Source organism: Strix aluco, chromosome 5 (assembly GCF_031877795.1).
Source record: "Strix aluco isolate bStrAlu1 chromosome 5, bStrAlu1.hap1, whole genome shotgun sequence".
Lineage (NCBI taxonomy): Eukaryota > Metazoa > Chordata > Aves > Strigiformes > Strigidae > Strix > Strix aluco.
The window spans coordinates 48,922,524-48,950,389 of record NC_133935.1 but is presented as its reverse complement, the minus strand read 5'-3'; the positions used below and the strand labels follow the sequence as shown (position 1 = coordinate 48,950,389).

The 27,866-nt window shown below is 37.5% G+C and overlaps 1 protein-coding gene across 6 annotated transcripts; it reads left to right on the top strand.

Annotated features, from left to right (window-relative positions):
• On the top strand, window positions 1-27,866 carry CPSF6 (cleavage and polyadenylation specific factor 6). Of its 6 annotated transcripts, none has more exons than XM_074827262.1 (11): window positions 1-144; window positions 8,464-8,673; window positions 10,599-10,702; window positions 11,433-11,578; window positions 12,296-12,469; window positions 13,558-14,062; window positions 15,295-15,387; window positions 16,372-16,487; window positions 16,821-16,974; window positions 17,928-18,119; window positions 25,614-27,866. In XM_074827262.1, the coding sequence occupies exons 1-10, from the start codon at window positions 85-87 to the stop codon at window positions 18,112-18,114; spliced, it is 1,749 nt and encodes a 582-aa protein (XP_074683363.1). In that variant the 5' UTR covers window positions 1-84; the 3' UTR covers window positions 18,115-18,119; window positions 25,614-27,866. The 6 variants fall into 6 exon arrangements, with proteins under 6 accessions (XP_074683363.1, XP_074683364.1, XP_074683361.1 ...); XM_074827263.1 differs by having other exon boundaries at window positions 18,262-27,866; XM_074827260.1 differs by having other exon boundaries at window positions 17,925-18,119.

Genomic DNA, 27,866 nt, shown 5'->3' with positions numbered 1-27,866 from the left:
CGCTCCCTCCCCCTTCCCGGCGGCGGCGGAGGCTCCGGAGCCGGGCGCGGCTGGCGGCGGCCCGAGGCGCGGTCGGGCGGGATCATGGCGGACGGCGTGGACCACATCGACATCTACGCCGATGTGGGCGAGGAATTCAACCAGGTACGCGCGGCCGGCGGGCACGGCGCGGCCCCTCCCCTCCTTTCCTTTCCTTTCCCTTCCCTTCTCTCGCCCGCCTTCGCTGCCGCGCCGCCTGCAGGGCCCTCAGCGCGGCGGCCGGGCCGCGCCGCTGCCGCCGCCATTGTTCGGCCGGCTCCGCCGCCGGGCTTTCCCGCCGCCGAGTGCGCGGTTCTGCGCGGGTACGGAGCGGGGGCAGGCCGCGCCTCCGGCTCGGCTCGGCGCGGCGCGGCCCGGCCCCTCCCGCGGGGGCTCTCGGGGCCCGGCCCGGTGAGGCGCGCCGTGCCGCCCGGCCGCGGTTGCTGAGGGGAGGCTGCTGGCGGGCAGGGCGCGAGGGAGGCCGCGGTGCGCCGGGGGCGAGCGCCTGCCCCCCCCCCCCCCCCCCAAGTCCCCGCGCAAGGAGAGGCCCCAGATCCCTCTCCCGCCCCGGGCCGGAGGCGACCGAGGAGGATGGGACCCTCCCGGATGCGGTGGGGAGAGCAGCTCCTTCCCGCCGGCGGAGGGGAAATACTGCCATTGTTCGCAGATGAGTGAAAAAGCCGCCGAGCGGTAGCAGTTTCTCGGCCGCTCTTTGCGGGGGAGGCAGAACTAGAGCAGCTTTATTCTGCAGCACTAGAGAAACTGTCTTCCTTTTTAATTATTCGTTATTCTTTCCTAATCGTTAAAAAAGTCACGCAGCTCTTTAGAGGAGGAGCTCTATTTTGGTGAGGAACTGTGGATGAAATAAACAGAACTTCCCTGGGTTACAAGTAGTTCACTTTTCTAGTTCTTTTTTTACCCCCTCATCTTTCCCAAAAAGCCGTGTGCCTACTTTCCTACCGAAATCTGATGTTCATAGCAGTTTTGTGTGCCATCTGTCCTGTTTGTGACTCCTGCACTTCTCCAGTTTGTATTGCCCCAGATTGCATTGTTCCTGCTCTAGAATGTAAATAACCGAGAACAACTGCACTTTCACACATTTACTGGGTTTACTGAGTAGTGCCCAAGTGTATGCCTGCCTGCCCTACAGAGAACTGTGATACAGGTAATAGGTTATGGAAGTCACAATTAATTTGGATAGCAATTTATAACTATCTCAGGAAACTTTAATTCTTCAGATATTTATTGATAAAGTAATTCAGAAATTAGTAATCTCATAAAGGTATACTGTAAAAGAATGCCATACCAGAGAGCAGGTGATGGAGAGGACTGATTTGCTTAGTTTCTCTACATGTGAAGGTTCCTCCCTTACAGTTGAAGACCCATTATATGAATTCAAATGGGGGTGAACCCTAGGAGAAATACCATTGAGCATAAGAGTGCATCTCTTCAGTTTCTTGAATAACTTGGTTTTGTTTTAATCAGTTCCAGGTAAAAGTGGTAACAAATCAATTTTTTTAGAAAAAACCAATTTGAGTCCAGTGGTGTTTGTGTAAATTCATATGTGCAGATGCCCTCAGAGTAGAAAAGTTCTGTGCTGTAAGTATAGTGCAGACAGGTACTGCCAGAACAAAAGTGACGGGTGCTGTGTTGTGCTCACACAGTCCTGGTCTACTGAGGTTGTGGTTAATATTGATATTCCCTATAGCCATGATGCAAGGGAGGATGAAGATACAGATGAAGAGAGTCTTGTGATAATGTGGTTTAGCTTATTCCAGCAGTCAGGAGACCCTTCTCCTCTTTTCACTGTATTCACCCCAGTTGCTCTCCTGCTGGGGCTGTGTTTCTGCAGTTTGCTGCTTCAGTTTGTGAACCTTGCAAAATATAGGGCAGAAAAGTGAGAAGAGGCTAGGTGCTCCTTTTTCTTCAGCTTGGCTTTGGGTGTTGTGTTTTTTTTCCCCCAGATTTTACTGGTTCTTTTCCAAGTTTCATTTTTGTGACTTTCATGTCTCAGGACCTGCTTAGTTGAACTATATTACTTTAAAATAGAAAGTTTTACTGGGCAAGATCGACACCACTTCCCTCTTTCTTTCTGTCAAGAATGAAAGAAGGCTAGTTGTTAGTAATGTCTACAATATTACTTACTCCCTCTAGTTCTGACATCGTTGTGAGGGGTCCTCTATAAGCTTCTATTCATGAACTACTGTTTCTGATTTGAAGCTGACATCTTAAATTGTTAAGACGGGACATGATTCTGCATATCTGTGGATGGCTGAAAATGACAGTTGAGAATATGCTGTATGGAGAAAGTGATTTGCATTGTTAATTTGTTTATGTAGCTGACACTTTACGGAACACCATATTTGTAAGAAGAAATTCCTTTATGGGTAAAGCAATAAGCTATTGTTCTTTGATTGTGCTGTGCTACGTTAATTTCACTTACCAGTATTTGTTTGAGTTCAACTATAGGAACCCTTTCCACTAGTCTTGCCAGTAGTAGGGACTGAAAAATATACTGTGTAGTTTTGTCGTTCTTGTGGGTACAATATAACTGTATTTATAACCAACCTGGGACAAAACTTGTTTGCATCTGTAGTAAACGGGTTAGGGTTTGTGGCTGGATGAGCTTCTCTTGGTTGTTTTGTCTTGTTCTGGGCCTCAAGGTACTCATCCTTGAGGCTCTTCTGGGATTTTTTTTAATGCCCTTTTCCAGGAGAAGGCGGGGAGGGATGTTCTGCTTGATTAGCACTAAATGAACCACAGATTGTAAGGGTGAAATAAAGACCACAGAGCCCGGGTTGACAAGCTGGCTAAGATGGATGACAACTGAGATCTCTTGGGTTGTGTTTAGTGTTGGTTGCAATGAGCTGACTAACTTCACTTGAAGTCAGATCTTTTTAGTGAAACTGCATCTTTCCTATTCCATCTGGAGCTCATCAAAACTGTCTGTCAGTGTTGCCTCTTTCATTAACTTACTGTTCATCATAATCGTATTCTTTGTCCTTGGGCTTACAGCTTTACTCAATTTGGCTCCCACCAGTTGTATTTTTTTAAGTTGTGCTTGCTTTTTTTTGGCCTTTTTTGTGGGGGGGTGAACTTGGTTGAGTCACTTTCCGTTTTGTTCTTCTAAGCTGGCTTCCTCATCCAGCAGTCTTTCATACTTATTTAAAGTCTTGTTTTGAGACAAGAGTCTCATAAATTTAATACTTCCTGCATACATTGCTTTTGACCTGTAAGAAGTAGGTATTGCATGGCGTATTTTACTTTGACCATCTCCCTACATCTGTTACGCATCTTGCTCTTCAAGAAAGAGATCTGTGCTGCACACAAGAACTGTATTATCTGCATACAAATGGCTGAGGCTGGCATTCTTTTAGTGACAGAAGACTGGAGTAAGATTAGAGGCACTTTAGCAAATATTAGGGTGTGTTTTTGTACACAAAAACCTGGAGTATTAGTGCATGATACTGAGATAATGAGGAGCCTATGCATGAGGCCAGCTTGGATCTGACTCAAGGTTGCCTGCAACTTTGACCAGCAGACTGGGTTACTTCCCTGCAGTCATGAAGATCTATGTGACCATGCATTGTCAAGTTCTCTGATGCTCTGATCAGCTCTTCCCAGTTTGTTTTCACATACACACATGCACATAATTAAGCATTAAAAAACTGCTTTTATTATACGTACTGTACATATGTATACATATAAAAATCCTTCTGACCAAGCAGAGGATGCAAAACAATTTAAGGATCTCTTATTTTAATGCTGTGGGAAAAGTGCTTGCTTTGTTTATACTGTAATGAGTATACTTTGTATAGTTGTATTGTGGATATGTCTAAACATGCCTGTAGTGTTCTAGTTTGATATTTAAATGCGAACAAATTAGAAGTGAAAGAGTTTTGACTTTGTGTTTTGTAACTGGATAATAAAAGTGATTTAGATAGAGTAAGCAGCTAAGCGGCTAATTATCTGGAAACCTCTGTGGCTACAGATTCCTAGGAACGTGTTAGTTACTCTCTTGACTTCTTGTCTATAACACAAGAGAGAAAAATAGTTTTTTGTGTAGTAAATAATAAAAGCTAGCTTTTAATGGCCACATAAAACAGGTTATTAAAAACAGCCTTTATATCAGGAGGACAGTTGTCTCATTATGGGAGGGAATGGACAGATCGTGGTATAATAACTTTCTACTCAGAAGGGCAGAGCTGCCCTGGTCGTGAAAAACATAAGCTGGCAGACCTGCATTTATTACAAAATGTATGCGCAATACCTTATTGCATATGTATTTCATCAGTTCTGTTGATCTATTGAAAGGGGCTTGGGGAAGATATAATCTTCGTATATTTGCAAATATCAAACTATAAAGAAGACTTGAGACTATTTCATGTGGTGCCTTATCTTTGTTCTAATGCAAGCAGCGATACTACCTTCATTTAATTTATACTTTTGACTACTTGTGAATTTTTAGTTACTCTATTTGACAAGGGATCAGATTGCTTAAATTTTAGTGGTGTGCCAGTTGTAGAGCTGAGAGTGTTTGGGCTTGTAGAGTAAACATGCATCTCAGTCTAACAAACTTGTCCACCTTGGTGGATGTTACTGCCACAGGCAGTGTGCTATTTTAGAAACATCAAAGGCCAGCTGTTCTGTTAAGGTTCCTGTCTGTGTTCAGGCAGCTAATCAAAACCAAGAAGACTTTTGCTTATGTCTTTAACTTGTCGTTCTTCAGGACCTGCAAACTTTTTCAGGTGAGGATGCTAATGTGTATTTAGAGTTCTTGACCACATATACTGTAAGTTGAATGAAAAAGTGAGAAGGGAGAAGTTGGATAATTTGCTTTTTCTTAATTTAGTGTTTTTCAGAAACTAGCAAACTTTTTAAATGAAATTTTATTTATATCACCGATTTCTTTTTTAATGTCTTTTTGGAGGTGTAATTTAGTGTTTAACTCTTAAATTGAACAGAGTTGAGCAGAAGAAGCAAGTCTCAGGTGCAGGTACAGTTTAAAGAAATTTTATTTAAAAAAAAAAAAGTCATTTCCAAAGCAGCACTTGTAAAGGGGATAATGACCAGTTCTCTGCAACTCAGAGGTACGGCTGCTAAGTTCCAAAAAGAAATAACACTTCTAATTTGTCCCTTCTGGACATGACCATGATGTTTATGGCTTTCATATTTGAATGTTGCAAACCACTGCAAGCAGTAATTAAAATACAAAGTACTGGGGAAGGGCTGAGTAACTGGAAGTGTAACAGCTCGTTTGGCATTAATCTTTGAGAGCATATGTCTTCATACCCATTTTATTCACCCAGTCCCATTTCATAGCACAGAATGTGGAATTTCAGTCCTAATTTTCCAGAGCAGATGATACAGTATTTCAGACTGTGGTCTAGTTAAAACACAGGCTTTGGAAATGTATTACTACTCAGGAGTCAGTTGTAGAGGGGGCCAGAATAACAGTGCTGTCTTTGTTTCTTAGCATGTTTGTCTGTAAGATTGTGAATGACTCTAATTGAGCAGAAATAATTTCTCTTCGTGCTTGATGGTCTTCTCTTAACTGAGGAAATTGGAAGAGGTCAAAAAATATTCCTAGTACAGGCAGAGCATTTGTTGAAATAGCTAAGACTAGAGAAGTAAAACTTCCTATATTCTTTTTCTTGCTGTTCTGCATCTAGGAAGTAAGGGCGTGTTTAGGTAAGTTTCCATGGTACACCTATGAAGGAGGAAGGGTTGTTGGATCTTGTGCAACAGCCATCGAGACACCTCTCTTCCATCTACACTTGTAGTTGCTGACTCAGATCATTCTTAGTCATCTAACCACACACCTTGCTGACAGACTGGTAACTGAATGAATTCTGTGCTGGCTGCAGAATCAGCACAATGTAAGAAGAGATTATGGTGAACAACATCAGGTTTTCTGTTGTGTCTTTACTGATTTGAATTAAGGCACCAATGCTATCGGGCACTTTGGGTCCCCCCAAAATTGCATGCAGGCTGTGCTGCCCTGATAATTCTCTCTCCCCTTTGATGGTGATCTGAAAGCCTGTGTGATAGAAACTTGATCTGTTTCAGAGGAGTTTCTTGCCACTAGGGAAGTGCAGTGGAGCTGTGGACTGCTGCCTACTCTGGTATTTTGGCAATGCTGACCTCATCCTTCTCTGAGAGATAAGTTGTTGGTGTACACCTGCTGTAAGACTGGTGACTGCCTGTTTGGATCTGTCTACCAAGACTGAATTCTACTTCCTGAAGTCATCATCCATACACAGATGACTAGAATTACTGCACATTTAGCAGAGGATTTCCTTAATTGCCTTGTGACATCATCCTTAATCTTGCTGTAAGATGTCATGTTTAGGCCTGTTCCAGGCAGTTCTTTGAACCTACTTTCATTAGTTACGATGACAGGAGGAATCAAACTGAGGCAGAGAACTGGACAGACTAGGTGAAAATATGAAATCTTCACTTAATTTAATGATGATAAGAAATTTTCTGTTGAAGTTTAGCGTGTATTGGGACAGTGCAGTTTACTGAGGATCAAGTCTACTTGATTGACAATGCCAAAACTTAGTTTATTTGTTTTGTGGGTTTTTTTTTTTTTTTTTAGTGATACCATCACTGTATGAATAGCAGTTGATAATGAATGTTTTCGTATTTTCAAGGCAGCGGAGCATCTGATGGTGGTTGCGGATATATTGGGTTGTCTATCAAGATTCCGAGCTTTGCAGCCTCTTTTCTGTGGAATCCAACTTGATTCCCTCTAGTCACTGTATCTGGTAACTTGAACTATTCTATGTAGAATGTCTGTGTGGGTTTCTACATACAGATTCACAAGAGAGTAGACACTGAAATATATAAAAATCTGGTGAGGTTGTTTCTGTTCTGGATCAGGGTGGAAGAGTCCAGGAACACTCTGTAGGCTTTTGAAGTCCAGCTTTAGCATGTGGCAAAGCAACCTGTGAAAGTCAGTATAGAAGCTGAAGGTGAACATTAAGCACTGCTTGGCTCTCCTAAACTTTTTGTCAGACCACTGTTATTCACTGAGAAGATACTGCTTTCCTGTCAGACATTTAGATGGTACCTCTCTCACACAGATTGGGCTGTTTGATTGTAAGTGATTGCTAGGATAGTAAAAAAGGACAGCAACATCCCGTTGTAGAGTTGATCACCATTGAATATGATAAGTGGTGGTATATAAGATGAAAAATAGCAACTATCAGAAGTAGTATTTTTTTTAAATAGTTCCTTAACACAAATCTATAACACCCAGCTTCATTCATATTTGGAATTAAGCAATATCACTGATTAAGTGATCCCACTATGTTTTAAAAAAAGACTTATATGTGGTTTTGTGAAGGAGATTATTATAATTAACAGCATGTTTTATCCTTCTTTTAATTGTTTGTCTTTGGAGACAGTACAGCTGTCTATAATAAAAAGTAATATGGCTTGGTAGTAGCACATCGGCAGATTGAGGCAGTCGGTGCTCAGGCCCCTCTGGCTACCTAACACACTGTTTGCATGGTCTACTTCAGACTAAATTTAGTCTGGCCTTTTGGATCAAATATTCCTACCACATTTACGATTCAAAGCTGTCTGAAGGACCACTAATTGATCTTGACCCATGTGTTCCCGTTTAGTTGGTAGGATACAGTTGTTGAGCACATGAAGCAGAGTTTCTGGAAAGAAACTCTCGTTTCCATTCCCTCTGAAAGGAATCTAGTTTACTTGGCCAGAACTGTGCTGTAACCTGTACCAACCCACGGGAGAAGGGAGTGATTCACTCCAAAACCCCATGATGCTTTTCTGAACCAAAATGTTCCAGAGGCAGCCTTGATGCTGTAGAATAGTCCCTCTGTAGCCCATGAATAAATAAATGTTTAATGAATACAAACCCTTGGGTTTATTAAATTTAATGAAACAAAACAGAATTCTGTCCGTCTGGCCCCTCTGTGAATGAGAAGCTAAAAATCAAATTAGGAATGCAGTAGAAATCTGAACGGTAGAATGCTGCATTTCTCAACAGGGCTCTTGAAGCTTGGTCTGTTCACTCTACCAAATGTTTTGATGGAAAAAAGATTTGCTTGAGAATTAATGTTAGAGTCTCATTTTGCATGTTGCTAATGTCTCTAATTCTGAGAGTAGGGCTTGTGGGATTTTTGGATTTCTGTTAATATTACAAGGGCAAAAGCATTGCAAAACAGTGGCCAGAGGTATTTTTTATGGATTTTATTTTTCCTTGACAGCTTAGAATATAATAGAAGTCATAAGCATTTTATATACTTTAATGTGGATGAAACTGCGAGTTGGCTTTTCAGCAGGGATGTTGTGTAGGTGTTGGATCAGACTTACTGTGTCTGTGGAACGTGGCAGCTAGCCCAGCGTTTTGTTTCAAGTAAGTTTTAAGAATGTTTAATGTTAAATATAACCAAGGTGTCTTTTGTATTTTAGGAAGCTGAATATGGTGGACATGATCAGATTGATTTATATGATGATGTAATTTCTCCATCTGCGAATAATGGAGATGCCCCAGAAGATCGTGATTACATGGATTCTCTCCCACCGTCTGTTGGGGATGATGTAGGTAAAGGAGCTGCTCCAAATGTTGTCTATACGTACACTGGAAAAAGAATTGCCTTGTACATTGGAAATCTTACTTGGGTAAGTATCCTAATACTGTTTTGGTGTAGCCAGGAATTTTAGAATTAACACAGTTCTTTGTAAATATTTTTGGCTTTAAAATTGTTTTATATGACATATTAAGAGTACAGCTGAGCAAGTGGTTTTTTGTTAATTTTTTTCTCTTACCTGAAATATAGTAAGCCTGTCTGGAGCTGTCTTGATGTCTGAAAAATCAAGCAAATCTTCAGTAAATATGAACTTTAAAGTTTCCTCTTGTGTTTTAAGTGTTATGAAGGGATATTTGTGCTGTCGTCTTCTTAAGGTTTTTAGAGAACTGAATGAAAGAGGAGAACAAGTTTAAACTATCAAATACTTTATGCCTGCAGATACTTTTAAGGCTCCTGAACGAACATTTTTTTAGTAAACCCTTGCTGAAGTTTTTAATTTAAAAAGGAACTGAAAAGTTCTCTGGGATTTTTTTGAAATTACTTTTTTACCTTTTTCCAGGGGCCTACTTCCACTTCCCTTTTTCCAGGGCAGTGACTTGCAACAAAACTGTTTTCATGTATTTGCCTTGAGGCTTATTTCTGCCATCCTAGGAGTAACAGGTTTGGGATAACTCACTGAACTGCAGTTGCCCTTAAGACAATTACTTTTGTTAGAATTAAAGCATTTTAAAGTTGATTGCAGTTAAGCAAACAAAGTGCACGAGCTGGTCAGTAACTAAATTAGTTATCTAGAGTTTATATCTGTTTACCTGAAATAAAATTCTTCCAAGTCCATGCATGGAAAGTTCTCATTCAAGGTTTTTTCCCCATCTGATGAATTTCTTACTAGTGCTAAACTTGGAAAAGAATGCTTAATGGGTGCCTAGGTGTTTTTTCGTTACTTATTACAGTATCCTAATTTCAGGAGCTAGTAGGTAAGTAAAGGAGCACTTGACTTAACAGTTGTACCATTCTAAAATACATGAATGGAATCAGTAGAATGCACATCAATTAGCTGAACTCATTGAAGTCAGATGTCACAATTTCTAAAGCAGGTGGCCCAATGTGCAGTGATCTGTACCTATTCCTCATTATTTGGCTTCATAAATGAAGCCAATCCACAAAAAGTGCATTTGTTTACTTTAGCATTGCTATTGTGTTTGTTTTCTTTGGATTTACCTCTCAGGAAAGTAATTTGTTGAATTTTTAAAAGAAGCCTTGATTTGAGAGAGATCAAATAAGTAGTTCAGAATCTTGAAAGCCTGCTTTGCACTTCCCCTATGAAATTTAAAGAGGTGATGGACTTACAGAAGTAAGAGACCCATAAGCATTGGTGTATTTTTGCATCTTCAGACATGAGTGAAATTGTTAAACATTACATAGTAATTAATAGGAAGTTACAGCAAGTCAGTTTGGTTAAGCGGAAGCAGTTGTTTCTAACCATAGTTTCTGTACTAGTTTCCCTTCTTTTGTCTGTAAATACTGCGATTTTTGTACAAATAATGTGTAGCTGATTAAACTCTCATTAGTCAAAGCTCTCAAAGAGTTGATATGACTTTTAAAATTGACTTTTGTGTGGAAATAATAGAATCAGTGGGAGAAAAAAAAATCTGGTGTGGAAAAAGTAACAGTTACTGAAATAGTTGAAGCCTTGTACTCAGAAACAAAAGTTACTCAAATACAAATTTTTTTGTAATACTGTGTGGAGGAATTGATGCAGTGTAGCATATGGGGAAGTGTGTACATTTTGAAAATTAATTTTCTGAGAATTGTGAAATATAAATGACTGCGCTCCAAAGGTCAGAAAATATTGACAGCCTGAATAAAGTATTCATCATGACCAATTTCACACCAAAAAAAAAAAAGAAAAAAACCACAAAAAAACAACCAAACCAAAAACCCCATGGAAAACTTAGTTGCCCTTTTCATGGTGTTTTAGATAAGCTTTCATAGTTTAATATTAAAAATATTTTTCAGTGGACAACAGATGAAGACTTAACTGAAGCAGTTCATTCACTGGGGGTAAATGATATTTTGGAGATAAAATTTTTTGAAAACCGTGCTAATGGCCAGTCTAAAGGGTAAGAACTTGTCATTTGTGTTTTCTGTTAATGGACTGAGGTTTGGGAGGGTGGGAGTGGAGAAGGAGTTCTCAGTTTTCATAACTGTCAGTATGTGAACTGATAATCTTTGTTTGTTGATACTCAGCGATGATTTGGTATATAATTTCATCCTAATGACTTCAGGCATAATTTTTTATGATGGTATTGTGTGTGTCATTATTTTTCAAGTTAAATGTTGTTGGTTATTTTCATTAAGACTGTTCCTAGATTTCAGTTAGTGTGGTGGTGGTATTTGTTGTTCCTCATAGTGTAAATACTGTTCCCCCAACGTCTTATTAAATCTTTCTTTACATGCTTTATTTTCCATTAACTGTTGAACATGAGCGCTTGAGCCCATTTTTCACTGGCAGCCTGATCTTCCTTGCATGAATGTGCCTTTCTCTCTCCTTAGTAGTAATGAGAACACACTGAATGGTTAGTAACAACTTGATCATAAGCGTTAATGTGTAGTGTATTGATACTCTACCAAAAAGCTGCCTTTGCTGTGATATATTTTGATGCATTTTGTACTGGCACTTATGTCCTAGAATGAGTTATCTGTTCTGAAAACTGGACTAAGACCTGTGAGACAGTTTCTGTGTTTGGTTTTTAAGTATTCTTTTGCTTACTGTGTTACCTTTTTGAAGAGGTGTCAGGATATCCAGGAAATGGAAAAACTGTAGTGTAACTTTTTTCTTCTTTCTTTCAGATTTGCCCTTGTGGGTGTGGGATCAGAAGCATCCTCCAAAAAGTTGATGGATTTATTGCCTAAAAGAGAATTGCATGGGCAAAATCCTGTTGTGACTCCATGTAATAAACAATTTCTGAGTCAGTTTGAAATGCAGTCAAGGAAAAGTAAGACTTTCTCATGTACTGTCTTGGAAAAATAGAAGCTTATTCCAAAAGTAGTACTGCAGCTTTTCTCTCCACGTCTGATAATTTCTACACGGTTTAAAATAGCTATAAAGTACTTCTAGGAAGGTGAATGAAGTTGCAGCTTTGTTTAAAGATGGTCCTCTTAAAAATTTTTAAAAATCACTTAATACACTGAAGGTCTGTTGTTTTGGCAAGAGAAAGCACTCACTGAGAGAAGGTTGTAGCTTCGTGAAACTGTTGTCTTACAGTTGGAGAAGCTTCCTCATTTTCTTGTGGATTTAATTTTTTTAAAAAAAGCACAACAGCATTTAGAAATTGAACATTTATAGAGAAATTTGACTAAATTCTGATGTCTGGATAAGTTGTACTTATGATAAAATGGGGAAGGGAGATTCTGTGTGGTGCTTTCTTCCAGTACCTTGTCTTGTGCTTCGCAGTCCTAATGTGAAAATGTGTTTCTTTGTGGCCTTGGGCTGCATTGAAGGAGGTCTCCCAAGATCCTATTCTGTTAGTATGAGGATACTGGAACACTGCCATATTTTAGTAAAGCACTTTTTCTTCCCCAAATAGCTTTTGGGTTTGGGTACTGAGGAACAAATTGGTGCTCATAAGGTCATGCTTTAGTGCTGCATCAAGAGTTGAAAAGCTTTAACCTATTTTGATTTATGTAATTATGCTTTTGCTTTTCCATTGCAGCCACACAGTCTGGCCAGATGTCTGGGGAAGGTAAAGCTGGTCCCCCAGGAGGAAGCTCACGAGCAGCGTTTCCACCTAGTAACAGAGGGCGAGGTCGTTTTCCAGGTGCCATTCCAGGTGGAGACAGGTTCCCTGGACCAGCAGGGCCAGGAGGGCCACCACCACCTTTCCCAGGTAAAATAATTCATACATGGAATTTCAGTTTAATTTGTGTTTTCTTGTATTAATGCAGCATACTTATTGGGGAATTACAAAGATCAAGGCAATTCAATAACATGCTGTAAACAGTGTTCACAGCTGGATTATAGGATTCAACAATATTTTCTTGATATATATAATCAGGGAGTTGTACTTCCTAAATTTCATAGCAATATAATAACATTTTTTTAGAGACATTCTTTGTGTCAATGTACATATATTTAAAGTATGAAAAAATTAAGATAGATCATGTTAGTTGGTAGACTTGTCTTTAGTGCAGTGTAGTTCAGATTTTCTGACTTGCTGTATGGGGTGAGAATGCCTGTGTTGCAGAGCGTAAAGTAACTGTTTCTTACTGCATTACAAGTTTGCACATCATCAGAAATTCAGCTTTAATTCATGCTCACTGACAGATCAGTTAGTTGGCACTTAGAATACCACAAATTTGAGGAGGAGGTGTTCATGTTTAGTCAGGTATCTGATACGAAAGAAATCTTTGTTACACAGTCAGGCTTGCGTTGCAGTAAAGTTCTCATTTCAGCTTAAGTATTTTAATAAATGTAATTCGCTAGTAGATTGTCTACTAACAGTCAAAGGGGCATGGTCAAATTAAAAAAAAAAAACACACTAACGAGGACCTGAAAGTAGGTTTGGATACTGCATTTACCTTCTCCAAAAAAACTTTTCCTGTATTTTTAATAGATAATATATCTTATGCCCCATATGAAAGACTAGCTGCAGGTGCAAGCAGGATGCAATGTTTTCTAGATTTTTGTAAGCTTTTGGGTGTTTTGGTAACAATAGCAGGTGATTAAGTGATTGGGGGGTGGTTTGTCAGTTTTCAAGTTAATGTTATTCTCTATGTATTGATAGTCAAGCAACTGTTAAAAATTTTCCAAGCCATTGGACCCAAATTGGGACCATGCATGTCTTGTGTAAGCTGCAAATTGTTCAGTGAGAATTGTTTTTGTTGTTTTTAAGAATATTAAAAAAGGCAAAAATTCAAATTATTTTGCTAAGTCTTTTATTTCTTTATATTTATTAACTTTATTTTTTTATTTTAGCTGGACAGACTCCCCCACGTCCACCTTTAGGTCCTCCTGGCCCACCAGGCCCACCAGGCCCTCCACCTCCTGGTCAGGTCCTTCCACCTCCATTAGCTGGACCTCCTAATCGTGGTGACCGTCCACCACCACCAGTTCTGTTCCCAGGACAGCCTTTTGGTCAGCCTCCACTTGGGCCTCTTCCTCCAGGCCCTCCACCACCAGTTCCAGGCTATGGGCCACCACCAGGTCCACCACCACCTCAGCAGGGTCCACCTCCACCTCCGGGTCCATTTCCCCCTCGTCCACCTGGCCCTCTTGGGCCACCCCTGACTCTTGCTCCTCCTCCACATCTCCCTGGGCCACCTCCAGGTGCTCCACCACCTGCACCACATGTGAATCCAGCTTTCTTCCCCCCACCTGCCAATAGTGGCATACCTACTTCAGACAGCCGTGGCCCACCTCCAACAGACCCATATGGCCGACCTCCACCATATGACAGAGGTGACTATGGGCCACCTGGAAGGTGAGTGCTTTTTCATGTAATGTGCTCAGTAGCAGATTTTACTCGTCTTGTAGGAAGCATCTGATTCTCCTTTTTAATGCAAATGTTAGAAATAATGAAAAATAGGGGTGGAAGGGATCCCAACAGTCTTCTGATTTGCCCCTTTTCACTTCTCTCAGTGAAATACTCTCAAAGATGTTTGTAGCAGTAAGAAAATCTTGAAATGCAACACCAGTAATCTCCCTTTTCCTTTTCAGCTCTGAACTGTTTGTCTTCACTGTTTGTATTTGGCAGTGTCATCATTCCATGTGTTCTACATGCAAACTTATATATCACTGCTTATGCAGCAGCTTCTGATTGTGCTTCTGTCTTAACTTGAAATTTTGACTAGTACCTTTATCATTGTGCTTTGCAAGCTGTCTTTTTAGAATGCTCTGGCGTTCTCCTTTTTGAGTATGTGTGTGTGTTGAGTACAGTGCCATACCAAGCTCATACCATTTTCATCTTCAGGCAGCTCTGCTTGTCCCTTTTTTCTTCAGGATTCAATTCAAAGTTAGTCTTTGTCTTAAAAGCCAGGTGTGCATTTACTGCAAGACTTTGCAAAATCTGCCTTTCCTGTCAAGATGATTCTGCTCATTTGGTGTAATCTTGCTGTGTTTTGTAGCAGTGGCTTTTCCTATGGTTAATCCTATCTGGAACAGAGTTTTTGAGTCTCTCTGACTTGACTTTTCCAAGTCCTTCACGTCTTGTTTGAAACATCTTTTTCATCTGTGCTTTCAAGCATCTCTTTGTCTTGCTGCTGTTTCTTGATTTTCACCATATTTTTTGTATTCGTCACAGAAAATATTGGGATAAATTGTAAGAAAGACACTTTTTACATAGCTACATTTGGATTTTTCAGTTGTTATTTTACTGCTAGTGTGAAAGACACTTTTGCTGAAAATGTTTTCTGCAAAGACGCTTTGATTCTTTTATCACAAATTTTTAAAAAAACCCCACGCATCTGTACATACTGTGTTCATACAGAAACTGTATAAATTCAAGCATTTGGCTTAATTGCCTGAAATATAATAAAATGATAAGGTGTTTGTGGTTTTTTGATGGACAAAATCAAGGTTGTCTGCAGTTCATAGAATGTCTGGGGAGGGAAGGAGTGGGAATAGGACAGTATAGCTTACTGTCCAGTATTTTCATTAATAATGTTAAAACTATCATCCATAACTATTTAAATTGTCATTAATTATATATCATAGGCGTTTCACTGGAAATAACATGTCCATAAGAGAAAAATTACATATTCCATTCTATGGGAGGCACACGAAAAATAATACTCAAAACTCAGGGAGGTATGAATTTTTAGACATTTCCTCTTATGCTAAACTGGCTATAGGATCTTGTTCCACTTCTTGCAATTAAGAGGATAGCATTGCTTATTATTCTGCATTTTCTTTCTACCAGAACAACTAACACTGTTCTAGAAATATCAAGCAGTGGGCCAGTTTAAGTCTCAACATTTGTGTCTAACACATTTCTCCAAATTTTCTATATGATACAGAGACTGGCTAATAGGACACTGCAAAACTTCTGGGAAAATTTTTGTGTAGGTTAACATCTCTTACTTTTGAAACTCTGTATAGGTAGCTAATAATTCAAGTAAAAAAGGTGTAATGAGTACAAGGATTCTGCTTTATTGCTTCCTCCTTACCATGACTGGTTTGGAGATCAAATTGGAGCAACTTGAACTTGACCAGAAATAAAAAAACAAAATTAGCTGTAAAATGTTGAAGTATCATTCAGAAAATTGAGTGTCTTAAAGATGATAGAGTATATTTACTTTTCATACGTTACAGCATTCTGGTCTTGGTTAAGATCTGGGAAACAGGATCATATAGTTCTAATTCCAGTATTGTTATAAAAATGATCTCTAATTTTGCTCAAAGTTGCATTGTCTATGTACATGTATTTCCACATCCATTCAATTGGGATATCTACTTACATACCTTCGAGGACTTTACAAAAATTATAAATATTTGTAAAGCACAATATTAAGTGCTGTGAATCTTCCAAAATAGATGGGATGAACAAGAATAAGACTATTTATACAGCAATGTCTTAATTGGTTTTTACCTTTTTTCTTTTTTTTTTTTCCTTTAGCTTTCAGGATTTTATACTGTAACATGGTCCTTAACAAAAACAAAAACCAAACCCAGATCCTGCTTTCTTTTCTGTTTGTCACTTTGCTTAAAGTTGCAAACTTGGATTGTTAAAACTGCAATGATATCTTCTGAAGCTTTTCTTAACCTTTTAAATACTAGTTTTATTGCTTGCAGAGAAATGGATGCTGCAAGGACACCTCTAAGTGAAGCAGAATTTGAAGAAATCATGAATAGAAATAGGGCGATCTCAAGCAGTGCCATTTCAAGAGCTGTATCAGATGCCAGTGCTGGTTAGTAAAATTCGATTCATGTGCTTGCTATTCTACTCAACTGAAAAGAGTTTATATTTTTTTCTATTGGGAAACTGGCAGCCCCAAAGCCACATTTTCCTAATAGGAGGCTGAATTTAGGTACCAACCTATGACTGATTTTGTACTGTGCCCTAAGTAGTTTCTGAGAATGCCTTCTGAGTACTGATCTGGACAGTATTTTAATATTTGGTTCTACTGTAAATGTTCTGAATGGCTGTTGAAGTGAAGGTAACTCAACATGGTAATACTATTACAGATAAAAATCTTTTTAATTTGCATAGTTTTCTGATCATGATCTTATATTCTTTTCAGGGGACTATGGAAGTGCTATAGAGACCTTGGTAACAGCAATTTCCTTAATTAAACAGTCCAAAGTGTCTGCAGATGATCGCTGTAAAGTACTTATTAGCTCTCTTCAGGACTGCCTTCACGGAATTGAGTCCAAATCTTATGGTTCTGGATCCAGGTAAAACTTTCCTGTTCCATCTGCCCTTACTTACAAAAGGGAAGGTGTAGTGCAGGACTAGTTCACAGAGAAGAAACTATGTCCTCTAAGAAGCTTAGTGATTTGAGTTGCACAAGAAAGGCATGAAAAAACCAAATAGGGGTTTCCTGAACTTAGCTGCCTTTTAATTAACCCTCTTTTCAAAATTGATCTGACTAGCTTAAATTTAACTCTTAGTTTTATTTAGGATCCTTTCCTATGTGGTACTCTTGCAATGTGTAAACTTCAAAATAGAATTATCCTTTATCAATTAAGTGCATAATTTTTATTAGAATTTGCTATTGAAAATTAAGATTGAAGGTATTTGCCAATTTTCATTTTGCTTAAAAGTAATTTTCTTCACACTTGTCACAGTAAGAAATATGCTTGAGTTGGGGGAAAAAAAGTTGGTCAAAATGGTTTTGCCTGCTGTCCTTTGTATTACAATCTTAAAAATCGGGAGTAGGTAGATTTTGAAACTCATGCACTCTTCTACTAGTACAAATCAGAGATGGGTATTTCTTTCAAAACTTTCAGTGTCAGGACAAATGCTGAGCCTCTAGTCCATTTGTATACAGTAGAAGTAGTGTAGTCAGTGTGCAGATTAGCAGCCATGTATAAATCGTTTGAGGTATGGTGCATTCTCCCAGCTGATTTCAGCCATCTCATCCTCCATTCTGAGCATGTACTTTCTGACTTTTCCGTGATAGATTAGAAAGTGGATGCACCTTACTACCAGTAACTGAGTTCTTAGCTGGTATAAAAGGTGGTGGCTCTCTTCCGTGTTATATACAGAAACATATCTGCGTCACAGCAAACAAATACTTTTCTCATCCTTTTTGGATCAAATTCATACTCATAAACAGAATACAAAATTGGCATGTGCATGGCATGTATTTTGAAGAAAAATTTAATGAAGTAATTTCTTTTAGAAGACGTGAGCGATCCAGAGAGAGGGACCACAGTAGGTCACGAGAAAAAAGTAGGCGCCACAAGTCACGTAGTAGAGATCGTCACGATGACTATTATCGGGAAAGAAGCCGTGAAAGAGAGAGGCATCGGGATCGTGACAGAGATCGCGACAGAGAACGAGACAGAGAGAGAGAATATCGTCATCGTTAAAGAAGGTGAGCATTTCTTTCATGTTCTTGAACTTTACTGTTTACTGACTTACTAAAAGTAACTACTCTAGGTTTGGGATTGTTTACACCATTAATGTCTGCATTTAAATGGTCCTGAGGTATGTACTGAATCATTTTCTTCTTGCAGCATCTGACATGACCGTAGGTAAGTAATGACAGGTAACTGGTCTTGGGAGGGAGGGAGTATTTGTGTGATTATCTTCTGCAGTTTGCACGCTGCCTTTTTAATTTTAGGTGGTATTAATGTTTGCAGTTTTTACAAAATGCAATTAAACCAATTCTTAAAAAAGCAGTAAGCCAGAATAAGTCTGCTCTCCTTGTAACCTTAGAAGATAACATGAAATTCATGGTTGTATTTTAAAATACTAACTTTTTATTTTAAAATCTACTTGTGTAAGGACTGCAGCATTTAGCCCTTCATATGTCACGTGTGGCCTATTTCAGGTTAGGGAACACATGTATACAGTCGCTGTCCTTGCACAAGTATGGCAGTGTGTTGTTTGGGTGTTTTGTTTCTTTTTTCCAGTGAGTTTTACTCAAATTCAGGAGTTATAGCCAGACTTTGCTCTTTATTTTATGAAATGTGACCTGTCAGTGTCTTCTGCCTTCTAGCTAAATTCAGGTATTACCTTCTTATAGTTGTTCCCCATCACCTTGATTTTTCATTTCCTCCCCCCTCAGATAGTAAAGTCATTTTCTAAAGACTAGTAAACAAATGTCTAACACAAGGATTGTTTCTCTTCTGGTTGTTCACAAACTAATGTGTTCTTTTATTTCATATCTCAGTAGTCTCTCATGCATCAATTGTCTAGATAGCTACTACAAGACTAGCGTGCTAAATAATGCTTTTTTCAGTATACTGGTGAGAGCTTTAAAATACGTAGAAATGTTCCTCACATTACGCAGTGTACCATTTTGAGGATTGGGAATTCAAGCTACCCATGTAATACCTTATCTCTGACAGTTGGAAAAAATCTTACCTTTTAGTTTCCTCTGCAGTGGTCTTTTCCCTTTTTAGAACAACTTCCCATTATATCTACACTAAAATTAAAGCTTGCAGACTTGCCTGTCTGCCCAACTTTCATCTCCTACATCTACCCTCCAGATTTAGTTTCCAGAATTGCATGTAGTATTTATTCATGGAAGTACATTAACAGAAGTTAAATAGACCAAAAATTTTTAGAAATCATTAAATGTGGTATACTCCTAAGTGAAAATATAATTCTGTATTGGTTAAATATCAGGTTTTTCAGTCAGGCTTTTGTGTTCACTGACTTGGAGAGAGATTCTGCTACTAAATGCTCTAGTCTAGTAAGTATTAAATGGGTTGTCTTGGGTTCATATACTAGCAGGGGACACACAGAGCAGTAACTGACCTAGAGAAGGGGAGTCAAAGGCTTAAATAGGAAGGTGAAACTTGACAGCTGAAATAAGTTGGCAGTATATATCTGTTAATGCCACTACTTGTCATAAAAAAAGGACTGGTAGAAATATTTCTGGAATTGCATAAAAATAGCAACTGTGGTTCTTAATTGTAAAACATCAGAACATAAAGTACAGATTTAAAAAAATATATGTAGTTTCTTTTGTTGAACTGGTTTTTTACCTTTTATGATAAATGAGTATTTGTGATATTTGCAAATAGTTGTTATTAAGAGGAAGTGAACATTGAGCTGAGTGATGGATGCATTTCTAGAGTGTTTTCCTTCTGGTGGAGATGAGCAAGCCATACTAAAACCTGTTAATAATCTGGAAATTAAGGTTTATTTTTTCTTACCCTTGGCATACTTTATTAATCTAGTTTTAATTTTTGTGTATTTAGTGTTGTGCATGTAGATACAGAGTTTCTGTGCCATGTACAGATTCCCTACCTTGTCACCCCAAGAAAACATACCAAATAGCATTAGGTTGCATTTTATAACTTCCAAAGCACAATTTTAAAATGAGACTGTGGTTTCAGTCTCAGTTCAGGTGGGATTTACATGTGCAACATCCTTCAACTTTGTGTGCTGGCACTTCTGTTTTCTTTCAGAGGGGTTGCGTAGGTAAGATTCCCTTGTGCAAAGAAGAAAGTAGGTCCTAAGAACTTGATTTAAAGGGCAAATTTAGTATTCTGCACGTATATGCAAGCATTTGGTATTTTTTTTAAAGTTAAGTTGTAAACATTTTGTCTTGTTGCTGTCTTAATGAAGAAGGGCTTTATTGTAGTTTTGTTTTTATATACTTATACACACACATATATAAAAGAAATACAGTTACCTCCTGGTTTGTATGTTTCATTTTCACTAAGATGTATGTTGCCATACATTTTTTGTTTTGTTCTTTACATTGATTAATATTCATAAACGGATTTAACAGTCTCAGTCACTTATTAAATACCAGCAGTGCTGAAAAGAGCTACTCCCCATATTACTGTGTTTTGCCAGATAACATGAAGTTTCCTCTGTGCCTGCACCCTATGAATGGCACCTATACTTATTGTGTACCTGTAGTCATAACTGTGATACTGTACTGGCTTTTTTTAAAGTGTTACACATCTAGTTTAGAAGAGTTTAAAGGTCCATTGTGAACATTTTTGTATACAGTGAAATTCAGTTTGTACTGTATTACATTTATAGAGATGGCTTAAATTGGAATAACTTACTAAATGTGTTCATAATTATAAAACTCTATTAAAAAGCTTAGATGTACCATAGCAGGTATTTACACTTCTGTTTGTACACTTCATTATTTAAAATTAAATTCTTGCAAGATCTTTGTGTCTTCACTTGTGTAAGGCTTCATGTACATTGATAATCCATTTCACAGAATTACTATAAACTGAATGTTTCCTTGAAACATCTTGCCTTTGTAGAAAGCCTGTTAGATATAAAAGAGAACAATGGATTTAAGACAAATGTCTAACCTGTATTACTCGAGAAAACTAAGAATCCAGTAGAATGATGTTGAGAAGGATTAACAGCAAAATCAATGTGTACAAACAGAACAGTAATGTAACTTCATCAGCATGAGTCCTGACATTTTTAGACAGATTTTTTTTAGTTTAACTGATACTCAATGATGTATTTCTAGCTGATACATTGTCCCAATCTTAATCTGTCTGAATTTCTATAACTGCTGAATGTTAAATTTTTCATTTTATGTTTTTGTTATTGGGTTGATTGAATATTTCCTATTTAAACTGGATTTGGTCTAATTGCAAAGACAAAACCACAACATTGTAACAGTTGATATGTATGTAGACTTTGTACTCCATATTTCATGTTTTTTTTCTCGATTTTTCTGCTCTCAAACCACTGTAAGCAAAGTAATTTAAAGTCTGAGGCTTATGCTTCTTCAAAAACTGCTCTCAGCTCTCTGAAATAGTTTCAGCTTTGGAGTGATCCAAGAACTAACATGGTTAGAATTTTTTTGGTGTCAGGAAGGAAAATTAGTACTGATAGTTTAAGTAATTCATTATATTTTTGCTCGTATAAGTAGGAATTGTCCTGTAACAGTATATTAACAACCACTTAAACATCAAGTGAAATATGAAATTAGGCTTTTAAGAAACCTTGTGAATCAATAGGAACATGCCTATTTTGGTAAGTTATTTTAGTAATAAGCTTCTAGGTAATAATGGAATTCTAAGTGATTGTGTGGTAGCATTGTTCAAAACCTGGGTATGTGTACCTGTCTAGGATTATTTTAGACCTTCTTAGTATTAAGGTATTACAAGTGTTATTTACCTAATCTCTCTTTTTAAAAATGTGTGTTTTTGAGGAAGCACATATGTGGGGCTGGCACTGTTCTACTGCATCTAGCGTTCATCAGAGAAAGAATGCTTTGTGTATCTGATTCAGTATTTGAAATCCACCATGAACTGAGAGAGTCGAGCACTGCCACTGTTCTTATGTGCTGGTTAAAGTTTATTTTATGGCTACTCTGGTGCTTTACAGAAACATATAGTTTGTTTTTTAATGTCCAGTGATTTCTCTCATTTTTGAATCATCTTACTACCTTCAAGAAAAATAAACTGAAAACCGTGTGCTATTGTTCATTTTCAAATGCATAAATGCATAACTTTTATTAACTTTTTCCATGAACACAATGCTGTAATTTTGTTGTCTTCTGAGGTGTCTTTAGACACGCTTATGTTTTTGTGTTCCCCACATCCTCTGCTTTTTTCTTTGGTGTTTGAAGTCAGTAGTTCTGACAAATTTGAGCTATGTGAACATTCCCCGAGAAACTTTAAGGCTTTATAGCATTTGAAACATAAAGTTACTTGCAAGTGAAAATGTTGATTTGAAGCAGTGTTCTTCAAAGAATGAACAAATTTAGTTTTTTCCTTTTGCTCATTGTGGTTTGAGAACTAAGATTTCTTCTTACAAAAAAAAAAAAAGATATCTTCATTTTTATGTTTTCCTGTGGCAGCCTGATCTACCTTTTTGTGTCTTCCTCATATATTAATGTGAAAGATACTTGCCAGTAGTTCACATCTCTTTAGTTTGTAAATTAGAGATTGAGTTTTCTGAACACACCTCTGTTCATCGGTTATTTTTGGTGAATAGACAGGCTGAGATAGTAGAAGAAAGACCTATGATGAATGAAACTAGTTTGGGAGCATTCTTTCACCATGTAAATTTATTTATAAAATCAGGGAATTGTTCTGGTGTTGATCTTAAATTATACACTAAGATTAAACAAAGATACCAGGTAAGTACTCTAATGGGGGGGGTGGGGGTGGGGAATATGCAACAAGTGGAAGAAGGTGCTAGTGGTGGTAAAATAGTCTGTACATGTATGATGAAGAGAATCACGTATGTATCTCAGCTTACATGCAGAAAGACATAGAGTCAAGCCTGAAATTCCTTCTTTCTCACTGTGTTATAGATAAAGCATCACAGTATTTGGAGGTTTGATGTTCTGCAATGTAGGTTAAGTTAAAACAAATTTTGGCTTTCAAGCTGATACTTTCTGTGGGATTTTTGCTTTGTATATTTTTTTTCCTTTATGTACAGAATACAATAAAGGGGAATTACATGAAGTAATTCTTAGGAGCTATTAGGATATAATGACAAATGTGTATCATGCATTTTACTGAAATGTGAACATGGGAGATTGAAATCCAATCTCTGAAATTATCAGAAATTACTATAACAAAACATGTCGTGTTTGCACATACAGCTTTAAAGTACTGTAGGATTTTCACACTTCTAAAAGCTCTTTAAAGCTTTTTATATGCTTATTTGGATAATTGGAATTAAAGGGAAGAATCAGAGTTGCTACTGCAAGATGCTTTATATAAGAAATCTGTTGGGTTTTGTTGTAAGTCTGTCTTTGTGGAAAAAAAAATGCTCAAGTTGCATCTTGCATAAATACGAAAATGTTTGATCACTTAAGTTCTGGGATGTCATTTGTGAAATGGTCTGGCATAAACCCCTAACTTTTAAACCGCAAAATAACTATTTAATAGAGAACTCTGAAATTTGGGTTTTATTCATAGAAGTGCTGAGAAACTGATTGCTGTATGGTGTTTAATTGTACAAACCTAACACATGCTTGGGACGGATAGCTTATATGAGCTTGAGGCAGATGGAAAACAGCATTGCCAAGTACTGACTAGAGATTTAATCTTTTTTCTCTTTAAAGTTGTTTCTTACTTCAATATTCTACTTCCTTGTAGAATACTGAAAAGGGCTGAGCATTGAAGGTATAATCCATACAGATTTATTTCTTCCTTTTGGAACCACAAAGGCTTCCAATTTTGCCAAGATGTAGTGGCAGAATACTTGGAACCAAAATGTACACTGCTTTGGATTTTAGTTGGTTGTGTTTTTTAAGATGAAGGTTCAGTGTGATGATGACCATCTTGAGAGGTCTATAATGAAAAGTATTAATCATAAATCCAGTTTATCATGCATTCTTTAAAGTTCCCGTAGTTCCATAAGTACCCTTACAAATTTAGCAAATTATTTCCAGGAACTGAAGCTTTCCTATGCTAGTATTATAAATCATATATATGGTGCTTTGGATCTGTTAATTGTTGCCATAGAAGTGATAAAGATCCATAATTCTTGCCATAGCAATTGTATGATGAGAGCAGCAAATTCTGACACGCAGTCTCACAGCTGTCATATACTTTCTCCACTAAACTGAGATTCTCCCCTGTCTGTTTGTGCTAATTTAGCTCGCAACTCTGAATACATCTTCTTGTGGAGACAGCACTTTGTCACTTTGCTACTAATTAATTTTAAAAGTACATAATACCTATGGAAATATTGGTCCCTGGGGAAGGAACTTGCCCAAAAGTAGTTACTGGTTGATACATTCATGACTTGGGAACAAAGTCTGTGAATAAGAAAAGAAATTCCAGTCACTGCTTTGGGTTTGGATTAGTTTATGTGCATACTGTAGTGTATAGAGCCTACTTGGTTACACTTTTTTAAAATTAATAGTCACTTTGAAGAAAGGAAGAAGAAATGTGTCAGTTGTTCATGCAAATATTGAGTACTTTGTTTTCCCAACTGCCTTGAAATTATACTAGTAGACAAATATTTGACAGCTGTGTACTGGTGCATGTTCATGAAATTGCTCCTCTAAATGTCTTGGTTTTCAAATGAACAATTTAATGTGTTGGTTTTTTTGAACAGTTTGATTTAAACTATTTTAAAATTATTGAATGTTGGAATTGTGAATTATTAATGAAGATAGCTAATTGTTTTGTAATGGAATTCAACTGAAATCCAGTGTATGGAATTATACCATCCCAAGTATTTTGTGAACTCTTACAATAATTGACTCTGGTGTGGTTCCTTAATTTGCCAAAATAGATGAGAGTAGGAAGTAGGGCTTGGGGTTTTTTCTAGGGCAAGTAGTCAAGGAAACCTGCAAATCTATATTGTATTATTTGAAAAGTGGGTTCTTATGATTAAACTGCGAGCGTGTATTTTTAGATGTGAAACCCATCCTGCTTGCCACTAGTCTGAAAATTTTGAAGTCCTGGTATCTGATTTTGTGCACTTTTAAATATTACTGAGCTGTGAGCCATCCACTTCATTATACAATCAGTGCATTGCTTAAATGTCAAACCAGCTTAAAACTTCTGTAAGTGGGCAGGTAAAAATGTAAAAATCTAGCTGTGGCAAAATTACGTGCTTGTTCATTTACTCTTGCAGAGTGCATACTTCAGGAAATGTTCTATATAACTGTTTCCATCAGTCACAGGAACAGTAGCTATTTCTTCCTTTATCATTCAATACTTCAGCTGTGAAATTTATATTCTTTCAACTTTGTACAACAAGATTAATTTTATTTTTAACTATTGTATTAGAAAACATTTTCGTGCACAAACAAGTAGCTACTGCTTCTGGGTATTTTGTGATAGCTTACATTATGGTGAAGTAGATGCACGACTTGTGTATGTATAGATAAGCCAACAATTTTCTGTGTATTATGGGGACTAGCAAAATCTACATCACAAATTTTGACACATTACAGCTGAAGGAAGAGGAACAGCGTGCAAGACAAGATACATTCTTCAAGGAAAGATGCTTGTCCAGCAGTTTGCTTCATGTGATTGAACTGAGCCTGTAAGGATTCATGGATAAAATGAACAGGAATAGATCTGAATAAAGCAAATCTGCATACATGGTAACCAGTAGCTCTTTTACTTTTTTATGTTGCTTAACTGTTTTATTTGAGGGAAACCTGTGTGATTTAAACCTTATAGCTTTTGCAACTTTATTACTGGTTATATACATTTGGCAATTATAATGTGCAAGCAATTGGAAAAAGTCAAGTAAATGCTTGTTTTTATAGTAGTTTGTTCATGTTAAACTGTTCATATGATAATGTCTGTACACAGCACCACTGATTACAGTAGATGTAGTGTTGTAATAAACTGTTTAATGGGGCTGATGTGTAAAGCTGTTCAAGTTATTTGATGTTTACACCTCAGGGAAAGTCTTGTGTTCAGCAATATTTAAAGATAATGTTACAATGAAAACATTGATGCTGTCTTTAAAAACATCGCAATAGTTCTTGCATATGCCTCAACCTAATCTTGCATTCAGTGAGTTAAACATACTAATGTTGCTCTTTCACATTCAATTTTGATATGAAAATAGGTGGTTACATAAAACCTTTAATGCTATTTTGCTTTCTAGCAGTGTTTATCTAGGTGGCTTGTGAATTTGCTAATTGATATATAAAACTGTAAAAACTGCAGCTCTTTGTGGTCTGTTGTTTTGAGGAGAGGTGGTCCCAGGCCTCTGGTTTTTTAGCACACTGAAAATTTTCTCGTACAGCCTTGATCCTGGTTGACACTACAGTTAATGTAAACTTAAATTGTTCATATGAATTTAAACTATCCATAATAAGGGGTGGAAAGGTTAGGTTTTAAAAACAAAACAAAACCCTGCAGTTGTTTACAGTTTTATAGTAATAGTGCTTGTGTGTGTTCCCTCTCCCACCCCCAAGACCGTAGCAGTCTGTACATAGTTGTATATTAGAAATGTGCCAGAAGAAACCAGATGTTTCCATTTCTCAGACTTTATGGGTTCGGTATTTTTTTAATATTTCGGGGTTTATTCACACGTGCATATAAAAGAGAAGGTACACTTTTATGTCCTTGTTCAGTGATGGGCAATATTTAAATGTCTTAGGAAAAAGTGGCGCTAATGAAATCTGTCAGATGAGGTTTTGTAAATTTACCTAAAAACAAATTATTGGAGCTCACAGTGAAAGCTGACCTGAAATTTAAGAATTTGTTCTAAATTTCATTATGTGAAATGTAAATGAATAGAAAGTTCATATAAGCTGCAAAATTAGTTTCTGGCAGCCTTGCACAAAGGCTCACTTTTAGTCTATTGTAAATTGTTACGTGACAGATTTATTCTTGGAGTTTCCACTTACTCAAATAGTTGCACTTAATGTTTTAAGTTAAGTTTCAAGACCTCAGATGGCTTTAAGAGGCAACTCTTAAACAACTCTCAATTTCTTTTTTTTACCAATTTTGAAGATTTTTACAGCCGACCTAAAATGTTACCCTGTTCAGGAAAGCACTTAAATCCATTTGGTTTTCCAGAGCATTTAAAGCATGTGCTTACATTCCATTGATTTCAAGGAATGTAAATATATGCTTTAAGTACCTTATTTGCATACATGAGTGATTTTTTTTTTTTTTATGCTTTACTGAGTTGGGACCAGTAGCCTGTGCAAAACTGTGAAAGTTTTGTATAAGTCTGAAATGCTCTAATATTTTTGTCGCCTACCACTCAGCCAGGTTTCCTGCAGCCAGGTTGATGCTGTTGGGCTTGGCTACATACATCTTCAGACTCCCCCCCCCCCCCTTTTTTTTTTTCCTTAAATTGTGTACCTCAGTTCTTCATGCATGGGATCACTGGTGTTTATTGAACTATTTGCTACTGAGAAGATATTTGACATGTTTGTTTAATCCTGTTTGAAAATGAAAACTGCCTTTTAAAATTTTGTAAAACTGAAAGTTGTATCAAACAAGTCATGCCTCATTTCCTGCTTTTTTGTGAATAGGTGTTGGTTACAAACAGTACTGTTGTAATTTTTGTCTTAAAACCATTGTTCACTGCTGTGTGTAATAAGTTTAAGGAAGAAATAACCTGCCTGTAGCTGTTACATGGGGAATAGCTAATGCTGGAGAGGCAGCAGGTAAGTAATGTTCCATTGCATAGATATATTAAATCTTAAAATAAAAAAGTAAATTTACAAGCGTTA